Genomic DNA, 23949 nt, shown 5'->3' with positions numbered 1-23949 from the left:
CCTAAAGCAATCTTCCAGTCCACGGCACGTACCGGCAGCGCGAGCCTCTCGCCGCGGGATGCTGCACACCCTACACCCAGCGGATGCGCTTGCTCGCTCGCCGTGAGCAAGGCTGGGCGAGACTCTGCGTGCGAAGGCATCCCAGTCAAAAAAAAAAAGCTTTGCCAGCATCGCTGGGGCAGTATCTGGAGGCCGAGCACCGGCCTCGGCTCCGCTCGCTCCCCGAGGAGTTGGGGTAGTGGCTTCGTATGACTGCGGGGAGAGAGCCGGAGCGACATCTCCCCGTGCAACCTGACAGCAGGAGCGGCTGTACCGTGTGTGCAACACCACGACGCGCTGTTGGCAGACTGACTCTCGAAAGGGACAATGAAAGCCTGTTTCCAAAAAAGATAAAATAGCAATGCACGAGTGCGATTTTTCCTTACTGTGCAGCTTTAGGTGAAAAGCTACGTGGCACAGCACTCCGCGAGCCAGAGAACAGCAGTGAACTTCCAACAACGATGTAAAAATAAAAATTAAAAATAATACAATTTACTAAAAATGGGGTAAATATTACCTGCTAAGCAACTCAGATGCCCCATCTCCCACCCCCAGCCAGATCAGACAGACTCAGAAAAGATTTTGCGAAGAAGAGAACTAAGTTCCTGGGCTCCCGATGGTTGATCGAAATGTCTATGATTGTAGCTCTTCCCTTGAGGATTTCTCTACCAAATTAGCTTCTAAGCTCCTGAAGTTCACTCATTACACCACAAGCTTCCCCAGGAGAAAGGAAAACGCACCTGGCTTCCCTGGTGACAAACAAGGGAGCCTGGGTGCCGGAGATCTGCTGACAAACCTCATGGTACAGTGGGAGAAAGTCAGGCAGAGTGAAATGGCAGTGCAATCCCTGAGGAAGCAGCTGTGGCACCTTAAATCAGGATGGTCTTTTGAAATACCAAACACAGTACATGACATACAGACCTGAATGCTCTTTTTTTTTTAATTTTTTTTATTTATTTTTTATTTAAGTGGCATTTTAAGTTTAAACACTTCCCCCTTGTCTAATTAAGTTCTTAAACCTTTTGCTGTGGACTTAAAATAGTTGAAACAGCCGCTAGCCAAGCACCTGTTAAGCTGTTGACCAAAAAACTAGAGCAGCTTTGATGTTCCTCGGGCGGGCGGTCTTCTTGCCTTGGGCGACACAGAATAGCTAAAGCCAGTCCACAGGCGAGGACTGATCAGGAAGGCAAGCCAAAAGAACTAGCAAAAGAAAAAACAGACAATCAAAGGCTTGATGTCATATGGCTGTAATGTAGAAATACTGTAAACTGCAATTTAGTGTTAATACTGTAAGCTACCCTAATAAATATCTTAACAACAACAACAAAAAAGATTGGATGGCCTAAATCCCGGGGCTTTGCAAGCCCCGAATTCTTTAGTTTTATTTTTTTTTAATTCCTTCTCAATTTGGGGATTTTAAGCTACGCCCTGCCGGGCAGAGCGCTGCAGAGAGACGCCCCGCGACATGGCACGGACACACGGCACTTGGACTGAAGAAACAAATGCATGAAGCCTTACTGGAACCACAGAACTCCCTTTTTTTTTTGCGTTGCTTTCCTTAAAAACGAGGGCCATTCCATCCACGCGAATTCATCTTAAAACCCTTTTATTTCTAGCGATAAAGTTAAATTAAAGACAGCTCCACTTGTATTAATAATCTACAGAACAGTCCATATGCCAGTGAGGCTGCTATTCCATACCAGCACAGCCAGCCTGACTTCCACTAGTGGTGTTTTGGCAAAAATGTCAACGAGGCAATCAAAGACAGGTTGTGGGGGGCCTCCCTGGGAAGGTGTCCCCTCCCTTTCCCTCCCCCACCCCTGACCCCCCCCCCACTTGTGGGAAAAAAATAAAGACTGCAGTAGTTAGCATCAGCGTGCGGCTGCCAGTCCATCGGGGGGGTCTAGTTGTTGCCTTCTCCACCGTCGTCGTCTTGCTGATCGCTCGTCCAGAGCGTTAGGTTGTCGCGGAGGAGCTGCATGATGAGCGTTGAGTCCTTGTAGGAGTCCTCGTTGAGGGTGTCCAGCTCGGCAATGGCGTCGTCGAAGGCCGTCTTGGCCAGGTGGCAGGCCTGCTCCGGCGCGTTCTGGATCTCGTAGTAGAAAACCGAGTAGTTAAGCGCCAGACCGAGCCGGATGGGGTGGGTCGGCTGCATGTGCTCCTTGCTGATCTCATGGGCTTCGCTATAGGCTTTCTCCGAGGACTCCACCACGGTCGCCCTCTTCTCGCCAGTGGCCACTTCGGCCAGGTAGCGGTAATAGTCCCCTTTCATCTTCAGGTAGAAGACTTTGCTCTCGTACTGCGTCTCGCTGCAGTTCTTGATCAGGTAGTTGTCCAGCAGGCTCAGCACATCCTGGCACACCGCTTCCAACTCCTTCTCGATCTTCTCACGGTAGGCCCGGACCATTTCTATCTTCTTCTCGTTTCCATCAGCAGAGGTCTTCTGCTCGATGCTGCTGATTACTCGCCAAGAGGAGCGCCGTGCCCCCACCACGTTTTTGTAGGCGACGGACAACAGGTTCCTCTCTTCGTTGGACAGAGGCTCGTTGAGCTCTGTCACCTGCATCGAGAGAGGGAGAGAGAAAAGAGAGACTTGAGTTAAGCCCCAGTCATTTGACGTGCCCATCACGTGTTCGGGTGCTCCCGTGCATCTCTAGTGAGAGGCAGGAGCAGGCAGCCGGCTCGCAAAGTCATCTAGCGTCCACTCCCATCCCAGAGGGAGGCGGCTGGGAAATCACAGCATGGTCCAGTCCCCCAGCAAGAGGGGTGGGTTGGATTTTATTTGAGGTATTCTCCATCTCTCAGAAGGTCAGTGTTTTCCAGAATGAGAAAAATCCTCTAGGATCCTCACCTGCGAGATGAGAGTTGGACTTTGCCATGCAGGCAAGAGGGTCAGCAAAGCAAAGAGGGTGGAGACGGTCTAGGGTTACGAGCTAGCTGCATGGATTAACAATACCATAGCTACGGGGTGTTCATCTTTTCCGTTTCCCATAAGCACGGGGCATGCTTCTGAGATGCCTAAAGAATACGTTAGATGTTAAAATTACAGCTGCCTAAGGCATCTGCACAGATAAGGACTTAAAAGCTCACATGGTAAGAGTATGTTCTTCCCACACAGGATTTTCTTCATTGAGGATAACAGCGTTAATGCACAGTATCACTTCTACCTGCCTCACGCGCTGCGGCAACAGAGGGATTAAGGAGACGACGGAGCACAGAGCCATCTCACAAGCGGGCTGCCAAACTCCGCCTTGGCCAGTTCAGTTACTGGGAAGCGTCACACTTGATATTGCAATAATCGCATTCCAGCTCCCACAAACCCATTGCTGGCTGAAGCCACCCAGGCAGCACCTCCAGCAACGGCAAGGCAGCCGGCCAACCGCTGCACCAGCTGCCCTGCCGTATGGGTGGCAGGCAGCTCGGGAAGGGCTTGCATCCCCCTTGTCTCCGTGCTGTGCCCTGTACGTGGGTCTCTGCGCCCTTGGAGAGGGTGCAGCAGCCCAGGACGCTGTGACAGCCAGGCTGCTCCATACCGCTGCTCAGCTGGGATAGTTACAGCTGCCAAGTGGCACTCTGAGCCTGGATATTTGCTGCTGTCCCCTTCCCCCGGGGGTACACCGCCCCACCACATACACACCCTGGGTACGGCCGCATGGGAAGCGGACCAGCGGAACAGGAACCTGTAAGCCTCCTCTTGGCAGTCACTTCTCACAAGGATTAGGTAATGGTTTGGATGTGAAAGCCTTCTGCAAATACTGAGTCATTTTCACAAGCATCTGCAAGGACAAGGTTTGTTCTGGGCTTAGATAACCACATTTATGGTGGTGATCAGGAGGCCAAGGGCTCATACTGGAAGGTGTAGGATGCTCCAGCCCAGGACCACATCCGAGTGGCCTGGAATGACTCACCCTTGCTTATACCTTATTGATCTGCTCGTTCCAGCAACATCCACTCCTGCCTGCAGCTCTCCCTGCGGCTGTTCAGCCGTGGTCTGGCTAATGTCTTCTCCCAAAACCAAGCTACAGCTAAGCCTTAGTTTTCCACGCAGCAAGCAGAGCACTCTCGTCTCTGATCTGAACCCCCTCTACTCCTTTCCTCAAGGCAGAGGCAGCAAGAAGAGCCTCCACTCCCACTTCCCGCGATTGTGCGGACCTGTGCTGCTGCACGAGACGTTCTACAGCCTGGCAGGGGAAGCAGCAAACAGCCCGTCTCCATACAGAAGAGGGTCTTGCTGTGCAAGCCAGGCACAACTGCCTTCTGTGTCAAGGGTAAAAGACGGCTGAGGAACCAGGGAAATGGGTGTCACATTAAAGAGGACAGAGTCTCCTGTGACTATCAGCAGCTGCCACCGATACAGGACAAGGTGCACGGGGCAGCATGCCAAGGCAGCTCCCAGCTTTCACGCCCCAAGGTAAGTAGGGTGTGCGATGCCTGGGTCATCCAGCAGCTCCCAGTGCCAGGGGACTAACCCACGTCCCACCTCTCCCAGTGAGGCTAACGGCAGCTGTTTAATCACAGGGGTTTTGTGTGGTATGCTGCTTCCCACAGAGGGGCTGGGGCAGAGGCTCAGCCCTGCACACAGCCCAACTGCAACATGCTAAAATACCCTTAGCAAGTCATTTATATGCTGCTTCCAGGCTGCCTTGTGTTCCAAGTTCAGAGGTCTCTAGTTGTCTGTATTTTTACAAGACTTGAGAACTTTGAGATGACTCCATTCATTCTTCCCTCTGAGCGACACCTGCGCAAACATAAATTAAAGATACTGTGAGGTTAAAGCCATGTTTGAAAGATACTGGAGCACCATGAAGGTGTTCCCCTGCCCTAAGCTTATGGGTTGTCTATCCTTGGAGATATTCAGAACTTGATCAGGTTACTCAGGGTCTTGTCCCATCTAAGTTGCCCTGCTTTGAATAAGGGAATTGGGACTAGAAACATCCAGAAATCCCAGCCTGACTTATTCTCTTACCTTCAGCTGTAAATGGAGTGTCCAACATCGACAGCCATACTACAAGAGACTCAGTGACTCCAACAGTTTTCTGACCTGACACTGGTTATGAAGGTTGATAACCACATGAGGTCTTGCTTTTAGCGAGATGCTCTGAGTGGAGAAACCAGTTTTAAGTGTGGACCAAGCAGGTGACTTTAAAGCTGCCCCACAGCCAAGTCTGCAGATATTTATCACTGCAGAAAGAAGTAGATTTACCTCCTCTCGCCAGAAGAGTCTCGCTGGAGGACAGATTTATTAAAACTACAGGGAGTTTTGAAGGATTAGCTTTGCCATAAACATTTTAAATTTGAAGCTATTAAGGATTACAGAAGAAAGTTGCCTGTCAAAATCCTTTCAACAAACTGGCTGACAGATGGAAGGTATACCTGTGGAGAAAGCCGATTCCTCCAGGGAGCTGGCAGGGAACTTCTCAAAGCAGAAGGGGAACCTTGTTAACCATGTAACTCCTTTCTAGCAGTACCCAGGCTGCCAGTAAGACAGCACTGCAGAGAAATGCAAAGGTGTAACATGGCCAGAGACAGGGACCACATCCCTCAGCACTAGGAGTGGGGAGGGAAAAGGCTGTAATCCTGCATGTATTTCAGTTTGCAACTGAACCAAGGGAGGAAGAAAGAAGAACCATCTGGCACTTGCATTCCCACTAGGAAGAAAATGCAAGATGCCCAGGACACCAGATACCGGATAGCAAAGGTACGCTTAGCTGCCTTAATCAGAGAGTCCCTGGAAGGTGGAAAAGATGCATCCCAGGTTAAGCTGCCTTTGAGAACTGCCCACACTCCTACCTCCAGGCCTGCCCAGAACCTGCCTGCCATGCCCCAGCACTACAGCCAAGACGCTGCTGCCTGCTTGCCTGCCCCACCGCACAGCCGAAGGATGGCCTGGTGTTTTCTGCCGTGATAAACTCTGCACACCAGCATGGGACTGCACAGTCACTGTCGCGCTGCTTGTGCCAACAGCGTTGTTCAAGCGAATATCTCCAGCAAAAGACTATCCAGAAACCGCTGCAGGAACTTGTCAAGTGGATGCAGGTCTGTGCCTTCACTGTAAGCCTGTGCTGGCCAACCACATGCTGATTTTTCCTTACACTGCAGGATACCAACACAAAGTGAGTTCAATCACGCCAGATGCTAAACAGCAAGCTCCGATATACTTAATTTATAGCATTGCATTGAACACCTCTGATGTAACATCAATAAGGCAATATCCTGCATCAGGCCTGCATTAGATTGCGCTGGTCACATTACAAGCCCTTTTGGAGAATTTTTGCTAATGTTTGTTTCCAGCATCCAAATTAATATTACTAGAACCCCCTTCTTAAGTCAGACCCCGGAGGGGTCTCACCTCCCTTAAGAAGGGCAGCAGTCTCACATACAGACCAACCCTATGAGCATTAGGTTACCTGATGCCATTCCCAGCACTGTTACATGAAGTTAGAGATTTCAAATATCCAAAGAAAAATCTCAATTTGGCATTAAGAGGGCTTGGCAGGAACACAAAGCCATCAGCCTCCAGCTGGAAGTCTACCGGCTCTCTGGGAAGCTCAGTCATTTTGGAGTTTTACTTCCCTGGTTGACAGCAGAGAAAAGCACAACTTGCACCACAGATCTCAGTAACTGTCAAGCCTCGTTTCACCCTTGTGCCCCTGTAGATTGGGGGGCACGATATGGGACAGGAGATGCTTGCGGCTGAAATGGAGTCAAGCCTTGCGTGTGGCATAAACAGCCGAGCGCAAAGGGCTAGTCCACATGCTCATGCAGCTGGGAACTTGATAGATGCAAGTCTTTTAGCTATTCTAAAAAAAAAAAAAGTCTAGTCTGCAGGCAGTGGTCTTACTTGCAAGAGCTTGCCCCATGCCCTATCACAGCACGTGACACACGTGCCAGGAGCCAGACCCTTCTCACACGGCAGGCAGCCCTGGGCTCGGCAGAAGCCCTGCCTAAGGGCAGGAGCAGAGGAGAAGACACCTAGCCAGGGAGCGCAGGTCGACACTGGGCTTGGCTAGGAGCTGTCTACACTAACAGGCTTTAGCTTGGAGGCAGGCTCCATCACCAAGCTTGAGGACGCTGCCAAGTTCCAGTCTCACCAGTTCCTACAGCCTTTGAGGGTGCAGTGTCTGCACCACCAAGACTCAAGTGCCCTAAAGCCACAAGGATAGTCCAACAGTTCCCACTGGACAAAAACTACTGGAAGTTTAGGGTTTCTACTGCTTGAGCGTCCAGAGGTTTGTACAAATCAAAGCCCTCTGATCTGCAACAAAGCTCTTCAGAAGCAGCACGATCTTGGAGAAGGTTCTTCTGATTTCTCTACTACAGCCGTGAGCTCTGACTCAGCACTCTGTCCGAAACCTGGCAGGCTCCCGGCATGCTCAAGTATCGCATTGCGGCCAGGGGAAGGTTCAGCCTCGTGCGGAGAAACCAGGGAGCATGCAAAACTTTACCTGCCCCTAATGTCAAGGTCCATGCTCTCCAAAAGCCCAAGGGTTGTTCCTACTGCACCTTCTTTCCAGAAGCATCCTAATTAGCAGGCTTTTTTGAGACCTACAGGGGAGGTTTGCTCCCAGCCAGCGGCAGGTTAGTTTGCTTATGGGGCTTATTCCAGGACTCTTATCCTCCACTTCTCACCTTGCCTCAGTAGGTCTGAAGTAATAATCCTGAATACATCATGAAATAATCATTTTTGAGGACCTTTCAGTAGCTGCAGTGGAGATCCATCACTGGATTTAGTTTTACCTGTTCAGCCTAATACACATGGATTTTCACTTAGTTTTATAACTAAGTGCCCACCCATTTATGGCTCCTTCCTAGCTTTGATGTCTTATCTTAAAGCATACAGCAGAGCAAGCTGAGCAGACCCAGAGATTCTTCCCTGGGGAATACCATCAATGCTTGACAGTTTAACCCATGTTATAAGCCTCAACACTTGTGCTTTCTGATTGCCTAGAAGAGATCCCAAGGCACTGCAGACATCAGACATCTACAAAGGAGCCAGACTTTCCTGGAGAGAGACAGACAACCATGAGGACCTCAAACTGTCCACTGAGAACAGCCTTGGAACATCACCAGAGCTCCTCTTCCACCAGGATACACAACAGCCATCTCCTCCTTAGCACTTGCATTTCCTCTGTTCTATCTATGGCTTCTGCACCATGTAATTAAGTATGTTATCTCTCAACAGAAACCCTAGCAATTGCCTTGTTTTCCTTCACATGCACCTTGTTAGTCACACTGAGGTCTGGCCTGAAGGTCCCCTTCCCTGTTTTATTTTTTAAAAGGCAAATGTGCTTTTAAAAAAAATGTTCTGGCCAGAAGTCCCACCACTGAAATTCTTACTTGGTCTGAAGCCACGGGCAAGGGGAGCAACCAGCTTGCAACCACTTCAGGCTCCAGCAGCTGATAAATGTTCATGACTACCTGCAGCCATGCCACCTTCCCCCCGCTGTCCCGTGGTGGGACCCCATCACCCATCTGCAAGCACCAGACCGCTTTCAGCAGCCCGAGTGCTGTCATTTTGGAAGTGATGTGCCAGAGAGACTGCCTGGTTTTTCTGTCCCCATCTCACTCTACGTCTAGCTTTGGAAGAAATGGCTGCCCTCAAGCACATTAAATCATCACCCTTACTTGGTGGCTTGATTACAGTCACGACTAGATGTCGCACAACCTCGTCAAGAACAGCTTCTCCTTGTGTGTTCCAGAGCAAGCTGTCCTATGACACCATCGCAGCAGTCAGAAAGATGCTTTTCTTAAGCACTGTCCTACTTTGACAGAAAGTAGGCGTGTGTTAAACTAGACCTAAACCTAAAAAATCTTACCAGATTTCACCGGTTTGGGTCTTTTTCTCCCCCTGTTCTCTGGCCTCCTCCCCCATGTCATACTTCCCAAGTGGAAGTCACACCATAACTACTTCTCTCCTTGTTGTCCCCCTCCGCTCTCCTCTCTGCTTGTGTTTTATCTCAGCATGGCCAGGGGGATTTTCAGCTGCAGGTCGAGCCCTTCCGCTCATCTCAGACAAGACCAGAAAAGCACAAGCAGGCTGCGGGCAGAAGTTAGTTCCCCACTGCTGTCTCCTTTGACTGTTTCAGTATGAATAATCATATACTAGTTCTCATTTTTTAAGCTGGTGGGGCTGGCTCTCATTGCAGGACAGCAGCTGAAGGCACATGGGATGGTTCTGCCATTATGTTTCAAATTGCTCCGAGTGCATCAAGGACCAGTGTCTGCAGAATAAGATTGTTTATTGCTTGTAGCATAACTGGATCTCAAAGGCTACTTAGGCACTCTAGACACTGATTAGGATTTCCGCATGCTCCTACAGTTAACAGTGGCTTTCATCCCATTCTGCAGCCTTTATTATTTAAAGTGACTTTGAACCACCCCAGACAAAGTCTTCAAATTGGAAGGGGAGATGTGAAAACCAAGAGCTCATTCATTTCATTGGGCTCTGTAGCTCAACAACTACTTAAGGCAAAGTGAATTTCATCACACTACACACAGGTTCGGTCCTTGGAGCCTGCAGATCTGCTCCAGTTTCAGTCTGGCTCTGATGGATTTCAGGTAGAAAAAAAGCCAGTTTCAACTTCTTGGGTCTTTCCTGCACGGAAAAGGTCATAAGGGAGCCAAGGTGAGAATGCCAGTGGGAACAGTTCTGCATTTGGTAGCAGCATTTCATGTACCACCACCCCTTATCTGCAGTGCTGCAGTCCCAGCATTTGGTCTAACGGCTCAAGTTTTTCCTGCTGCAGAACACCATGGTACCATCGATTTGCCTCACCAGCTTCTTCTGCAGCTTTTGAGATAAGGCAAGCACGAGCAAACATCCGCCTGCCTTCCGTACATGGCTTCCAGGCACATTTATTGGGTCTTGCAATCTGCCATGGCTATTGAGTTGTCAGACCGCAACTCAGACACATTGCAATAACCAGCTGGAAGGAACGATCCCAGCATGGCCATCATGTATGCTCTTCAAGTGCATCAATGCAGAGCTACAAACCATTTCTGAATTAGCATTGCACAGTCTTGTAGCAGGGAGCTGCTCCTATAGCTAGCATCTGCTTTCTGAGCCATTAAAGAATCATGCCCAAGTTCTTCTTGTCTTCCTTATTAACACCTTGATTCTTGTTAGCCTGACTGGAAGACAGGCTATTAAACAAGATGAAAACTGGTCGTAGGACAACTTGTTTCACTGTCTTGCTGCTGCTAGCTGCCTTGTACCTATTAAAAACTCTTGGGGAAAAAAAATAATCAATTGCCCTTGGTCTAGTGCCTTCCTGCCACCAGATGGAGAAAGCAGCAAGTGGAACCACATCAGTCCCAACATTTAAGAGGACTGTCACTCAGGGCTCGTCACACCATCTCTGGCAGATGGGATACCAGCACCTTTGCCTGCTAACTACAAAGCAACAGAAGGGATGCCAAGCTATTCCTTCCCCAAGATATGGCAGGCTGGCAAGCATCATCTGCCTGCTTTTGCGTTTCTGCAAGCACCTCAGCAGCAGCCCAAGATCACCACCCTGCTCCGTCACCCAACAGCCTGGGGAGCAATCCTGCCTCGGATTATCCAGTCTGTTCCCTGCTGATATGCCTTTTCTCCAAGCTTTCTGCAAAGCATGTGGAAGACCAGTGCCACAGCACGCCACTGCCATGAGAGCTCAGATGTGCTCCTGGAGCATGCCAAAAGTTTTAGGAGCTCAGAGTAGATCCTTTTGAAAGGAGAATGACAATTCAGTGATTTGTATAGACTCTTCTGAAAAGCTCTTGAAGAACAACTGCAGCTCCTTCCTCAACAGCATTTCTGTACAAGTTTAAAGACCTGATTTTTTTAATTTTTTTTTCCCATTCAAGCATTATTCTTCTTCAGAAAAGTCCATCCACTCACAGGCTTTTTAGCTGAAGCAGCCATCCATGGGATGACCACTGGTCATTTCTAGAGTCTTAAGACTTGGTCAACATAGGGGAAGACTGAATTCTCCCCCCCCCCTCCAATTTACAGCAAAACAAAACCAAGCTAGACAGACTTCAGGGACTCCAGCATGTAAGCAGGGACACACTAGATAAATGAACCAAGTTTCATGTGGGGAGGGTGTTTAGTGCTGCTGGCAGCATTAGCTTCTTAAAGACTTACCTCACAGCTTCTAAGAGCACTAATCTGGCTCAGATATTAGTGCTTTCCTGCTCACCTCCAGCCTCACTGCCAGGCGGCAAGTACCCTGCCAACAGATCATCAAATCCTCCGCTGAGTTTCAAGTGCCAGGCCAACACGAGAAGCTTGTCCTTAATCAGGGGCTCAAAAAATGACAGCGTTATGCTGTACTCATGACATCTATTCAGCTGAACCAAGCAGAGAGAGGAAAGACAATGTGCCACGGGCAGCACACAAAGGTTGAGAGCAAGTTCTGGCTGCTGAGCGAGCCTGCTCCCAGGTCTGCCGGAGCAGGATGAACTGGGCAATTCTTGGCTGCTTGCACAGCTTCCTCCTGCATGGCAGAGCCATTGCTGCCACGGCAGCTGGCAAGCTGCTGCTCCAGGAGGATGAAATGGGAGAAGCTGCAACCATGCAAACAACTCCCTGCAGCTAGGGCATAAGTTTTTAACCACTTCATGTCATTATCCCGAACACTTTGGGAAAGCCTGCTTGTTGCGCATCAAAGTAAGGTTCTGGAAATAGAAAAAACCACCAAGATTTTTGCTCTAGGTCCTTTGGTCTGCAGAACCAAGAGTTCCTTGCAGTGTCTGAAACGTGTTTTACCAGATTAAGCAAGAGACTTTCCAGAACACCCAGGTGGACTCCAGCATGCCAGCTCCACGATATGTTTCATTTCTGCATCAGCAAGTAAGGTGATTATCCCTCCAGATGTACTTTACCCTCCCACTGCTTTAGGGATTTCAGGTTTGATGTTACACACCTCTAGCAAAGACAATTTTATTTAATTTCTTAAATGAACATGCAGAACAGAAAGTCAAGTTTTTGCTCTGGCAGCTTTCTGGAGCACTGCAGCCAATTTTAAATTACAAGGAGGGTCACTTTACTATTCTAGATCTGACTGTGGATTTAACTACCCTCGCCTGGCTCCAGCTATCTCCTCCCAGCCCTCTTTTGAAGCCCAAGGGACTACTACCACAGATTTGATCTCAGTTCATCACAGGTGACAGAGCCCCTCGGGCACCGACGTCTTGACACCACCAAACACAGAAGCCAAGCTCCCAACTTCAAGGTAATGAAATATTCATCCCACATAACAAAGCCCAACAGCATAAACAGGCAAAGCTCCAATGCCTTCCTCAGCTGGGTGTAAATCAAAGGCTGTTAATCTTCCCCAGGTTCTCATTCACTGCTGAATACTAAGCATTAGTCTTTTACAAGTGCAGATCTCCTACAGCAGTTCTTAAGAGTATCTGTTAGCATACAGCACAGCAACAGCTTCTCCAACTACTATTAATAAACTTTATGCTGCAGAGCACCACAACTGTCCAAACAACACGTCCATCAGCAGCCTCGTTAACGCTGAAGCTGAGACTTCTCACTGGTATTTTTCTAGAGCCTTGCTGAAACCATCTTAGAGAGGAATCAAAAGCAGCCTGACATGCCAAGAAGCTCCGCCTGGTACATAAGCAAAGATACATCCCAGGCAAGCCAACTCATCCAGTAAGATCAGAGGGAATTTGCCAGCAATTAAGGAATGTTTTGTACTTTGAATCCCTGCAGACTTGCGTTTGTCCAAGTAGAGCTGCCTCAAACACCCATCGGCTGACTCAATCCTAACATCTCCTTTAGAGAAGAAAAAACATTAAGTACTCTAATCCCTAATCTGGGGATCACTTTAAGGGAATCTCATGCCATCATCAGTGACATGTTCTCTAGTTACTCTCCTACTGCTATTAACTAATGCACTGCCCTTGGCCACTACATCACTAGTTTTGCACCAAAAATCAGTTTTGTTTAATACTTTGTTTATTAATTGAGCATGTGCTGGGTCATTCCTGAGATGTGACTAAATCTGGGTTAGCAGAGAAAAACCTGAGATTGGGGGAAGTTTGTACTTAAATAGGCAGACAAAGGCTTTTGTTTCACTAGCTACACGATAGACAGTCACATCAGTGTTTCCTGCAGCCCGAGGAGTGCTGCCTCATCATGTCAGCTCGGTTTTCCAGAATTTACCATTTCTGAGCATTTCCAGACCCCACCAAGCAAACCAGCACTGCAACCAGGGTGAGACTCCTGGGTGAACATCAAACCCTATGCTCCACCAGCCCCAGCAGCTCCCGGGGCTCTGGCCCACCGGAGGGTCTGGAGAGACATGGAAGCTCGGGCTCGCCATCATTGTGCACTCGGAGAAGCCAGACAAAGCCATCCTGCTGCCGAGCTCCTCCCCAAGGCAGGCTCCTCACCCAGAGCCATGGGTAGGAATCCAACATTTTGACGTCTGGACTCTGGAGAAAGGAGTCAGGCCTCTTAAAGAAATAAAGAGCAGAAAGAAAGTCCTTTTGTCACTGTTTTCCTTCATTTTAGGATGGGAGGAGGTACTTTGCTCATTAGATCAAGCAGCCAGGGGAACGAACAAGAGAAAGCTGGCTATGACAGCACTGGCCGTGCCCAGACGAGGAGATGACACACCACCAAATTATACGAACCCCACAGCCAGCTGGTCGCGGGTCCATATCCTTCCCCTTTCCTGCTTGCTCCAGACCAAGTGCAGATTTGCAAAGTCCTCCACAGCTGCTCAAAGCTTGCTCTGCTTTGGAGGGGGGAAAGTGGGAGGAGGCAGAAGCAGAGACCTGGAGGGACCTCAGCAATGCCGCTGCACTGCCCGTATCCTGCACAGGAGAGCACAGCCGTGCTCCCTTGCAGCCTCACTCGTCTTGCAGGGTCCTCCACCACCCACGTGTAAATGCACAGTACATTCACACAGCACTGTGCAAGCCGTGGCCTGGGATCCCACAAAGACATTTTGTCTCCTCGAGGGAAGAAGAGTTCCCCCACCTGCAAAGACTAAAAGCTGCACCAGCAGGAGCACAGGCAGAGCCTGGTAGCCAGCAGTCACGGCAGAGCATTTTATCTAACTACCACCAGTGTGAAACCAGCCATGGCTATTTATCTGAACAGCATCCTGAAGTCAAGCTGAAGGTTGCAGAGGTTGAAAGACAAAACCACCGTATCTTCACCGGTACAGCAACAAATTCACAGCTACCTCCCCTTTGTTTTAGCAGGTGCTAAAATGGGTTTCCAAGCTATCACTTTCCAGTGGTGACCATTGCTTGCAGAAACGAATCGAGTAAATACTTGCTACTGTTTTCATGAATTTTTGCTTTCCAGACATCAGGTTGCCATTTGTCTGCAGTCACGTGAATCTAATAGGAGGGAGGGAGACTTCAGCCAAGAACAAGCTAGATTAGTTACCTTTCCAGTAAAGAACAGAAGTTGGTTAAGGCTTTCAGCCTTCCAGAAAGAAATAACGAAGGCCTGGACAGCAAAGGAAAGAAGTTCTAAGCCGTCTCCAAACCAGTTAGCACAAAAATACTCGTAACAGCATTAGCTTTGGAAAAAAGCTATCTTGACCTGCAGAGCACTGAAGCTTAGAAGAACACCTGGAAGCATCAAGGGTGCATCAGCTATCCAGAGACAACCGAAGCCCTGCATTGCAGCTTTGCCACGGTGAAGTGGAAGATGATGCCTGTATCCTATCAAGACTGTCAATGGAGAAATGCTTGGGAAGCCAGGCAAATCCTGTTTCACTGTGCTTTGTACTGCAGTTATTCCGGTATGCATTCATGTTTCACTGGCAGTCAGAGGTCAGGAGGTTGAACGGGGCAGAAAAGCAGAAGGCAGCTTCAGATCTGCAGAGTCCTAAATGCCCCAGACACCAACCCTACTGAGGAAAGGCTCCCTCAGATCTGACCGTAGGTATTTTCCAACCCCCTCTTCCTCTACACCTGCCTCTGAAGAGCCTAGTGTCTGGCTGGGATACACTGAGCAGCTAGCTCTAGTCTGACAGTCCTTTTTGCTCTTCCCTGCCAGACTGGTATTGAGGTCTCAACACGCTACTCGCCTCTGCCAAGGGAGAGAAGCAGCACCAACGAGTCCAGCAGTGCTCTGCATTCAAGGACATGTCTGAGCTCAGACAAAGCCACCTCCCAAGAAGCAGCTTGTTACTCAAGCATTGGCAGTTAGAAACTTGGACCGTTTATTTTTCCTAAATATGTACCCTTGCACACAACTTTCTACGCATTTGTTTGCACATGGTTTACTTGGCATGAAGCTGTTCAAAATAGAAGCTGAAGAGTTCAGTTGTAGAGTGCATGCATTATACCCTGCCAGATGCATCACTGTCCATGGAGGTTTCTCCAGACGTAAAGTCATGGCTACCACGCTCCTCTCCCAGCCCCTGCTCCATCAGCTGCACCCCAAGACATGTTTCTTCTCATATCCTCAAGAGTGACAACTAATAGATCAATTTTAACTACAGGTATGCATCAATCAAAATGGTAAACGCGACAAGCGTATCTCATCTTTTCTGATGCTTTGTGGCATGAAGATACGCACGCTTAATGCCTCACCCTACCCAAATCTGCAGTTCCACAACACCCAGACAGGCCAGCTGGCATGTGTTCACTCGTGTTGTCCCAGAGCATTTACTGAACCCAAGGGTGCACAAATTCTTTAGAGATTTAAGACAGAAGACTGTATCCAAGGTTAAGTGACTGCTCACCAGTACAACGATACCAGAGGCCCCTGACCACTCAAGCTGACAAAGCTCCCACCACGTGCTTTTTGCCCTTGCAGTCTCCTTTCATCGGCACAGCTTAAACCCACCTGAACGGCATGAACCATCCCAACCCAGCATTTCAGTGGGAGGCAGAAGAGCAGCTTGCTGGTACAGCTGGAGTCCTCCCTCTACGCACCATCCTGTGCACATGGATATCTTTCTCCATCTTAGTCCTAACTGTGCTTCTTTCAAGCACCTGACACCCCAGTATGGAGTGGTGCAGTGAAATACCAGGCTCTGAAAATCCTTGTACTTGAGCTTGTGAAGGGGCTTGGCATCACCCACCAGCCTGGGAACAAAACCCTGGTCCAGCCCAGGCCTCCCCATGGGCTACTGGGGTCCATCAGGTTGCTTTTATTCCACCTCCCTGATCTTAAGCTCTGGGAGGCTGAGACTTCTTATTCCTACCCAGAAAGCCAAGTTGACCATGCTCCTGACCAGCGCTAATGCTGTTGGCCCAGACACAAGAATGAAAACAGCTTAAAATGAAGTGGTCCAGTGCAGAAGAGGTGGGGCAGAGGAAAAAATATGATGGGGATCCTCAAATTAAGGAAAATCTTTCTTCTACCAGCCACAGAAGGTGAGGAAGAAGTACGGTCCTCATCTCCCCCTGATCACAATCCAGATCCCAGAGAATGGCCATGGGTAGTGCCAGCCGTCACTCAGCAGTAGGAAGCAGAGGAGACAGAGGGATACAACACAATTATCCGGAGAGCCCTCACTTCTCTTGCAAGCACCATCCAGCACACTCGTGAGAACTGCTAAGAGGATGCCAAACAACATCATCCTGTTCAGATGAGACAAGCCAAGAACAGGGTGCATATGTTCCAGAGGTGCAGGAATTTTCAATTCAGAAAACACTTTTGGAGCTGAAGTTCTGTGGTTGCCCTTAAACTGCTGTTCCTGTAGCTTCTAGCAAACCCAAGTTCACATCACCAGTGCCCAAAGAGTCTATTCCAGAGAGCAACTTTGGGATCAGCTGGTGAACAAAGCTTGGGCAGATAGGGCTTGTCCATACATATTATGAAGCTTATTTGGTGTTCAAAAAAAAGTCTCCTGTGAGCCAGCCATCTTTAACCACAAGAAGCAGCACAAGAAAGGGGTAGGGGGGTGGAAAGCAAGACAACTCCCACCAACCTTTTTGTACTTCCAGTGCTAGCCACCATCTAGGGCTAGATCTAAGGGCTTTTGGAGAGCCCTTGCCCAAGAACTTTACTATTTCCATGTACCTCAGACATCTGCAAAGGATTCAACAGCTATATTCTCCATCACAGTCTCAATATCACTTCTGTTTAGTTAAAAAAGAGCTATTTCTAATCAAATCCACACCTGGCTGTTACACTTGGCCAACTGAGAGAAAGCCAGCATGGTCTCACAAGTCAGTGGCTTTTCCTAAAGCTCACAGATAAAGACTTACCAGGAGCTTAAAGGGGAATTTCTAAGAGCTTGAGCTGCTGAAGACTCACCAGTTAATACAGTTAATGTGTGCAGTGCCCACTATACTCATGTACAGGGCATGCTGCTACCTGTCTGCGGGTTAAGTGTGGATGTGCAACTCAGCCTACCACTACAAGATCCTGAGGCTGATTTACGCAGAGACAACCCACGCCGTGAACCGTTACAAGGTCGGAAGCACGGCAGGACGGCAGCTCCTGACAGCAGCCATCCTACCCTGACCCTGCGGACCTCCGGGAAGGAACCCGTGCTCCCTGCTCCTGAGTCATGCTATCTCAGACCCCCACCACCATCACTCAGGTCTGAGCAAGCCCTCACTGCTAATGGGTGAGAGACTGCTCCTCTGCGTGTAAGAACAGGTCAGAAAGCACGCAGCCATGCAGCCCCATGCTGCAGTGGTCCGGGAGGCACCACGAGGCTGAGCAGCATTCAAGACGCCTGCACAAGGGGCGGCGACAAGAGCATCGATGCAGTCATTAGATGCCAACATACCCTCTCCACCTCAGCACTGAAAATGATTTCTCCAAAGCCTTCCCCAGCCCTCCTGGGAAGTGCTACTACAGCAGCTCGCACTCCTTGCCCATCACAGATGGCCTGCCCAGCACTCCTCCTGGAGAAGCCTTTCCACCTCACCCTTTTGTCTCGTCTACGCTGTGAAGCAGAAAGCAGCTAATCATCCCTGCTCCACTCCCCTGGGACTCTCCAGATAGGAGGGATTTGTGTTACTCCCCCTCTTTCCAAGGGCGAGCCCGCTATCTGCATGAAGCCCCGCTATCTGTGCCAACCTGGTCACTGGACGTGGAGGACGATAGCCTGCCGGGCTGGTGAGCAACATGGCAGAAGCCCACATACCCCATGCCAGGGAAGACCTGCGGTTTCCCACACTCGCTCTCCTCCTCCACCCACAACGGCCATTTACTGCGCCAAGAGCCAGTTGTGTCTAAAGCTCGGGCAGCAGCTGTGTGCTTTCCAGCATCTCCACCATTCACTCCTCCACACCCAACACCACCGCAGCTGATGGTCCTCATGCACAGCACAGCCACAGCCCCGCTGCAGAGGCTGGGTCCCCAAAGTCAAGCAGCCAGGTGTTCCCCTCACAGGGGACCTTCCAGCGGGCTCAAGGACTCTGCCATATGGTCCCATACCCACATGGTATGTAGGTGCAATGTAGTAATCCTCCTCCCACTCTTTTTAGGTGACTTATTTCCTGCAAAAGTTATTGCAATCATCTCACTTGTTCACCTGTGTATTTCCCCCCACCCTGAAGATCTACAGGGAGATATGTGCTCTGCTCCCCAGGCAGCACCCGCCAGGGGCTTGGCAGGGCTCCACCTCCAAAAAGCCTCCAGCAGCATTGCCACTGCCCGGCTAATGGATATTGATCTAGAGTCCTGGCGCTGGATCGGACGGTAAACTCTTCGTGGAGCTGAACCAGACAAAAAGGCAGCTCGCTCCAACCACAGGCACCACGGGCAGGAACCCCCAGCGAGGGCAGGGAGCTAGGAAGGAAACTGCTGATGCTGCTTGGGAGGGGCAAGCCCAAGCCCAACACCTGCCTGATGGCCAGTGGGCACAGCCACCACCTTGGGGACCAGCGGGGAGCTTTCCTGCTCTCCAACACATTACAGGGCTGACTGTACCCCCAGACAGCGCTGAGGTGACAAGGGAGATGACCAAGGTCACACAGCCGCCCCTTGGGCTGACGGGCCCAGCCCTGCACCCTTCCCAGGTGCGGCATCACCTTCTGCTCTCTCCGGTAGGTGAGGGGACCGTCCGCTGTGTTTTACCGAGACACCACGGTAAACCTGCCACATTCAGAGGCTGAAGGAGCAGCGCTGCTCCTGCAGCAGCAATGCGACTGCACGTACCAATTAGGGACGCTGGTGGCTGGCACTTGCAGCAAGGAAGGAGCTAGAACTTATTTTATATATATAGTATTATTTGGAAGAAACTATTGTGATCCAGTACATCACTGTAGCAAACAGCGCTGGGTGAATCAGCAGACAATAAGAGCCCCAGTACACCGTTTCCATTTTAAACCATTAAAATGGCCATTCAGCACAGGCTCCCAAGCAGGCAGGGCTGAGGCTTGCTGGGTGACATGCCCGGCTGCCATGTCACCACCTGTGAGGCGACCGTCAAAACGCAACGGTGAGATCAAGCTGCAGGAAAACGAACCTCTTTTATGCACACCATTACCATGCCAGGATGTTAAGGAAAACAGTCTGGCATTTCTCAGCACGGTGTTAAGGAAGCCAGCAGACAGCTAGCTTTAGAGGGCAGGAGACAAAACGGCGACGACCACGGGAACGCTTCTGCATCACCTTAGCTAGACGCAGCCCGCATGCTCTCTGCTACCACCTGGGTGCATTGCAGCTTGGACCATCGCATATGACATCACTAGGCGTTGCTACGGAAATGAGTGCGAGGTCATCAGCCTCCTGCACAACCGGGGCTGGGGGCTGGGCAGCACACAGGACGGTGATAGGGATAACCGAGTGTGACATGCCCATCACCGCCGGACCGACCACGCCAGAGTTTGGGCAGCGTCGTGCAGAAATGAAGAACAAAGCTCTGCCTTTTGTTTGCTGTCGCGGAAGGCGTCAGCACTCCCGCTGTGAATCATTTTCTTACGACCGAACTACAGCAACTGATAAGCGGCATTAGCCTGGGTTACTGTTTCACCAGGGCCAGTGAGGACTAAAAGGAAAAAACGTATATATAATCTCTAACACCACCTTCGGTTTAAACACCGACCCCGGGTCTGCAGGCTAGGGAAATTCGCCCGGCGGGAATACTGCAACACGGCTGTGCGTCCCAGGCGTATCCCTGTTGGCTTTGTCATAGCGGCTGTATTATCCGTAGGAAATGAGCTGTAGGATCTGCTCACACAGCAGGCTTTGCTTTAAAATGAATAGATGCCATTATCAGAAAATGGTATAAAAGCCAGTGGAGCAGAGGAACAGCCCAGTTGGTTTAATATGATAATATCTTGTTCCGATTATCTGTATTTAATTTCTTGATAAGACATCTCCTCCCTCCCCGTTCTCAGGCTGTGACAGTTTTGTCTGTTTGATAAATGCAAGGTTATTGACAAAATGGTGCAATATGGGCAAACAGAGCTGCACCCACGGAAGACTGCGACATTCCTAGATCAGCATTCACTTTTCATCAGCCAGGGAGGACACCCCAGCTCCTCGCAAAGGTTCAGACCTGACTAAGAACACAAACATAAAGAACAGTTTTCCCCTTTAAAGCACCCCCTCCCTCCCTCCACCCAGTCTAGCCTCTCTGCAATATGACAAATGCAGAATCTTCTGGAATGACTTGATCCTGCCTCCCACGATTGCTTTGTTTGCAAGATCAGATCAGAGATATGGTTTTTTTTCCCTTCTTATATTGTCAAAATGTCAGTATTGAAGGGGAGCGTTCAGTGTCACAAATCAGATCAGCCTGCTATATGCAGAGTCTTTATTTTAAGAGCGTGAAATGAATACAACATGACTCAATTCATAAATCTCCAACCAAGTGCAGTAAAAATAAGAGCTTTGGCAGCGAAAGGGCTCCCGATCTTTGGGGTCACGAGCACGCACCAGCCTTGCCGACCGCACGCGGGAAGGGATGCACGGGAGCGGTGGGGGGGTATTTCAGCAGTGGGGAGAGATGTCCATGCAACCCCCCGCCCCCCCCAGGAGGGCTCCCCGCAGCCTCGCCCCACGGGGCTTGGCAGCCCCCCGAGCCAGTGTGACCCCTCGGGCAGCACCGCACCCCAGGGCTGGCTCCTCTGCCCCCCGCGCTGGGGCAGGGTGGGGAGCGGCGGTGGGGATGGGGGCACGTTGGAGGATGCGTGGGGCAGGGTGGGGGGCCTGGTGTGGGGGGAGAGAAGGGATGGGGCAGAGAGGTGATGCGTGGAGTAGGGTGGGGGCTCTAGGGCAGGGGAGAGGGTGTGTGGGGCAGAGTGGGGGGCAGCAGGATAGGGGAGAGGATGTATGGGGGGCAACAGGGGAGGCAATGCGTGGGAGCTCTAGGGCAGCGGAAAGGATGTATGGGGCAGGGTGGGGGGGGTCTAGGGCAGAAGATGTGTGGGGCTGGGTGGGGGCTGAAGAACAGGGGAAAGGATGCGTGGGGGGCTCTAGGGCAGGGGATGGGGGTCGGGAGAGAGCAGGGTGTCCCTGGGCGGGGAAAGGCGAAGGAGCGGGACCCGGCGGGGGGTGTCGGGGGCAGCACAAGGACCGGAGCCGCACGGAGGGAGGGCGAGGGGGCGGTTGAGGGGCCGGGGCCCGCACACCCCCGCGGCGCGGCCCCCCCCCCCCAGCCCAACCCGGCCCCGGCCCATCACCCACCGAAGGGGAGGGCAAAGGGAGCGCGGACCCGCGCCCCCGGGGCCCGGCAGGGCGGGGTGAGGGAGGGAAGGACGACGGACACGGAACGGGACTCACGTTCTTCATGGCGGCCGCCATGTCGTCGTATCGCTCGGCTTGCTCGGCCAGCCGGGCCTTCTGCACCAGCTGCTCGCGGTCCACCATCTTCGCGGGGCCGGGGGAAGGGCAAGGAGGCTGCGGGCTCCGGGAGGAGGAGGAGGACGAGGAAGGGCGGCGACGGGAGGAGGAAGGAAGGAAGGAAGGAAGGAAGGAAGGAAGGAGGGCGGGCGGGCGGCGGCTCCTGGCGCTGCTGCGGCTGAGGCGACGGCGGCGGCTGCACCCGGTGCTGTGCGCGCGCCGCGGGCCACCACAACCCCCCTGCGCCCGCCCCGCCCCGCTCCGCCCCGCCGCCTGCCACCCCCGCGCGGGGCACGACGGGAGATGGAGTCCTCGGGGGGGTGCGGCGGTTCCCGCCGCACCCCCCCGAGGACTCCATCTCCCGTCGTGCCCCGCGCGTCAGCGCCACACCGCCCCCCCCCCTCCGCCCCGCCCCCGGCCTCGCGGCCTCGCTCTGCCCCGCCGGGGTCCCGCCCCGCCCCGCCCGCGGGGTCCCGCCGGCTGCCCGTGCTGATTCACCGGGAGCGGCCCGCGGGGCGGGGGGACGGGGCTTCCCTGGCGGGGTAGGCCTCGAGCGGCGGGGAGGCCGCTGCCTGCACCCGTGTGGGGCTCAGGGCTGCTGCGCGACCCACGGCGAGTCACTCGCGGCCTGGGCCCACTCACGGCCTGGGCCCACTCACGGTCTGGACCCACTCATGGCCTGGGCCCACTCACGGCCTGGGCCCACTCACGGTCTGGGCCCACTCACGGCCTGGACCTACTCACGGCCTGGGCCCACTCATGGTCTGGGCCCACTCATGGCCCCGGCCCGCTCACGGCCTGGACCTACTCACGGCCTGGGCCCACTCATCGTCTGGACCCACTCACGGCCTGGACCCACTCATGGCCCCGGACTGCTCACGGCCTGGACCCACTCACGGCCTGGGCCCACTCATGGTCTGGGCCCACTCATGGTCTGGGCCCACTCACGGCCTGGACCCACTCATGGTCTGGACCCACTCATGGCCTGGACCCACTCATGGCCCCGGCCTGCTCACGGCCTGGGCCCACTCACAGCCTGGGCCCACTCATGGTCTGGGCCCACTCACGGCCTGGACCCACTCACGGCCTGGACCCACTCACAACCCGGGCCCCTTCACAGCTTGGACCCATGCCACACACAGCCTGGACCCACTTGCAGCCTGGGCCCCATCACAGCTTGGACCCACTCATGGCCCAGACCCACTCTCAGCCCAGGCCCACTCACAGCCCGGGCCCACTCATGGTCTAGGCCCACTCACGACCCAGACCCACACACAGCCTGGACCCACTCACAACCCAGACCCACACACAGCCTGGACCCACTTGCAGCCTGGGCCCCATCACAGCCTGGACCCACTCATGGCGTAGGACTCACAACCCAGACCCACACACAGCCTGGACCCACTCACAACCCAGACCCACACACAGCCTGGACCCACTCACAACCCAGACCCACACACAGCCTGGACCCACTCTCAGCCCAGGCCCACTTACAGCTTGCACCCACTCACAGTCTGGACCCACTCCCAACCCCGGCCCACTCACAGCCCAGGCCCACTCATGGCCTAGGCCCACTCACGACCCAGACCCACTCACGACCCAGACCCACACACAGCCTGGGCCCACTCACAGCCCAGACCCACTCATGAACCAGACCCACTCACAACCCAGGCTGCGGTGACAGAGCTTGGGGCAAACAACTGCCCCCCCAGCCCCTTTCTCCTGCCGCGGGACGGGGTCCTCCCAGCCGACCCACAGAGGAGAGCAGCCCCACCGAAGAGCAACGCTGGATAATTTATGAGTGGCCAGCTTGGGAGCGTGGTGCGCTCGCTCATCAATAACACATGAAATAAAAGCGCGCATCCGCTTGGGCCTAGCAGGGCTTCTGCTGCGCATTAGCAGCTCCGTTAGGAGCCATAAGAGATCCCGTTTTCCTAAAAAGCTTGTGGATAAAGCGATGCTGAGAGGACACTGCAGCACCGGGGGAAAGGAAAATGGTCTAATGAAAGGATCGCAACGAAAGCGCTTTATCCCGGCCGGAGGGAGCCGGGCGGTGCTGACGCATGGCTCTGCGTGGGCAAACGCCGTCCTCCTCCTCACACCTGGTGTGCCCCAGCACACGCGCCGCGTCTCCCCGGCCCTTCCCGGTGCCACTGTCCCCTCGTGGGTGCTTTGGGAGGTGTGAGGACTAT

General features: G+C 52.3%; 1 protein-coding gene across 2 annotated transcripts; it reads right to left on the bottom strand.

Moving 5' to 3' along the window:
- Nucleotides 1-1889: 1889 nt before the first annotated feature.
- Nucleotides 1890-21939, bottom strand: YWHAG (tyrosine 3-monooxygenase/tryptophan 5-monooxygenase activation protein gamma). Of its 2 annotated transcripts, none has more exons than XM_059829246.1 (2): nucleotides 21689-21939; nucleotides 1890-2590 (listed from the first exon to the last, which is right to left on the bottom strand). In XM_059829246.1, exons 1-2 carry the CDS (start codon nucleotides 21782-21784, stop codon nucleotides 1943-1945), a joined length of 744 nt encoding a protein of 247 aa, XP_059685229.1. In that variant the 5' UTR covers nucleotides 21785-21939; the 3' UTR covers nucleotides 1890-1942. The 2 variants fall into 2 exon arrangements, with proteins under 2 accessions (XP_059685229.1, XP_059685228.1); XM_059829245.1 differs by having other exon boundaries at nucleotides 1890-2599; nucleotides 21698-21939.
- Between the last annotated feature and the right edge of the window lie 2010 nt (nucleotides 21940-23949).

Source organism: Gavia stellata, chromosome 25, assembly GCF_030936135.1.
Source record: "Gavia stellata isolate bGavSte3 chromosome 25, bGavSte3.hap2, whole genome shotgun sequence".
In the NCBI taxonomy this organism is placed as follows: domain Eukaryota; kingdom Metazoa; phylum Chordata; class Aves; order Gaviiformes; family Gaviidae; genus Gavia; species Gavia stellata.
The sequence above is the reverse complement of the archived record's forward strand: the minus strand, read 5'-3'. Positions and strand labels throughout refer to the sequence as shown.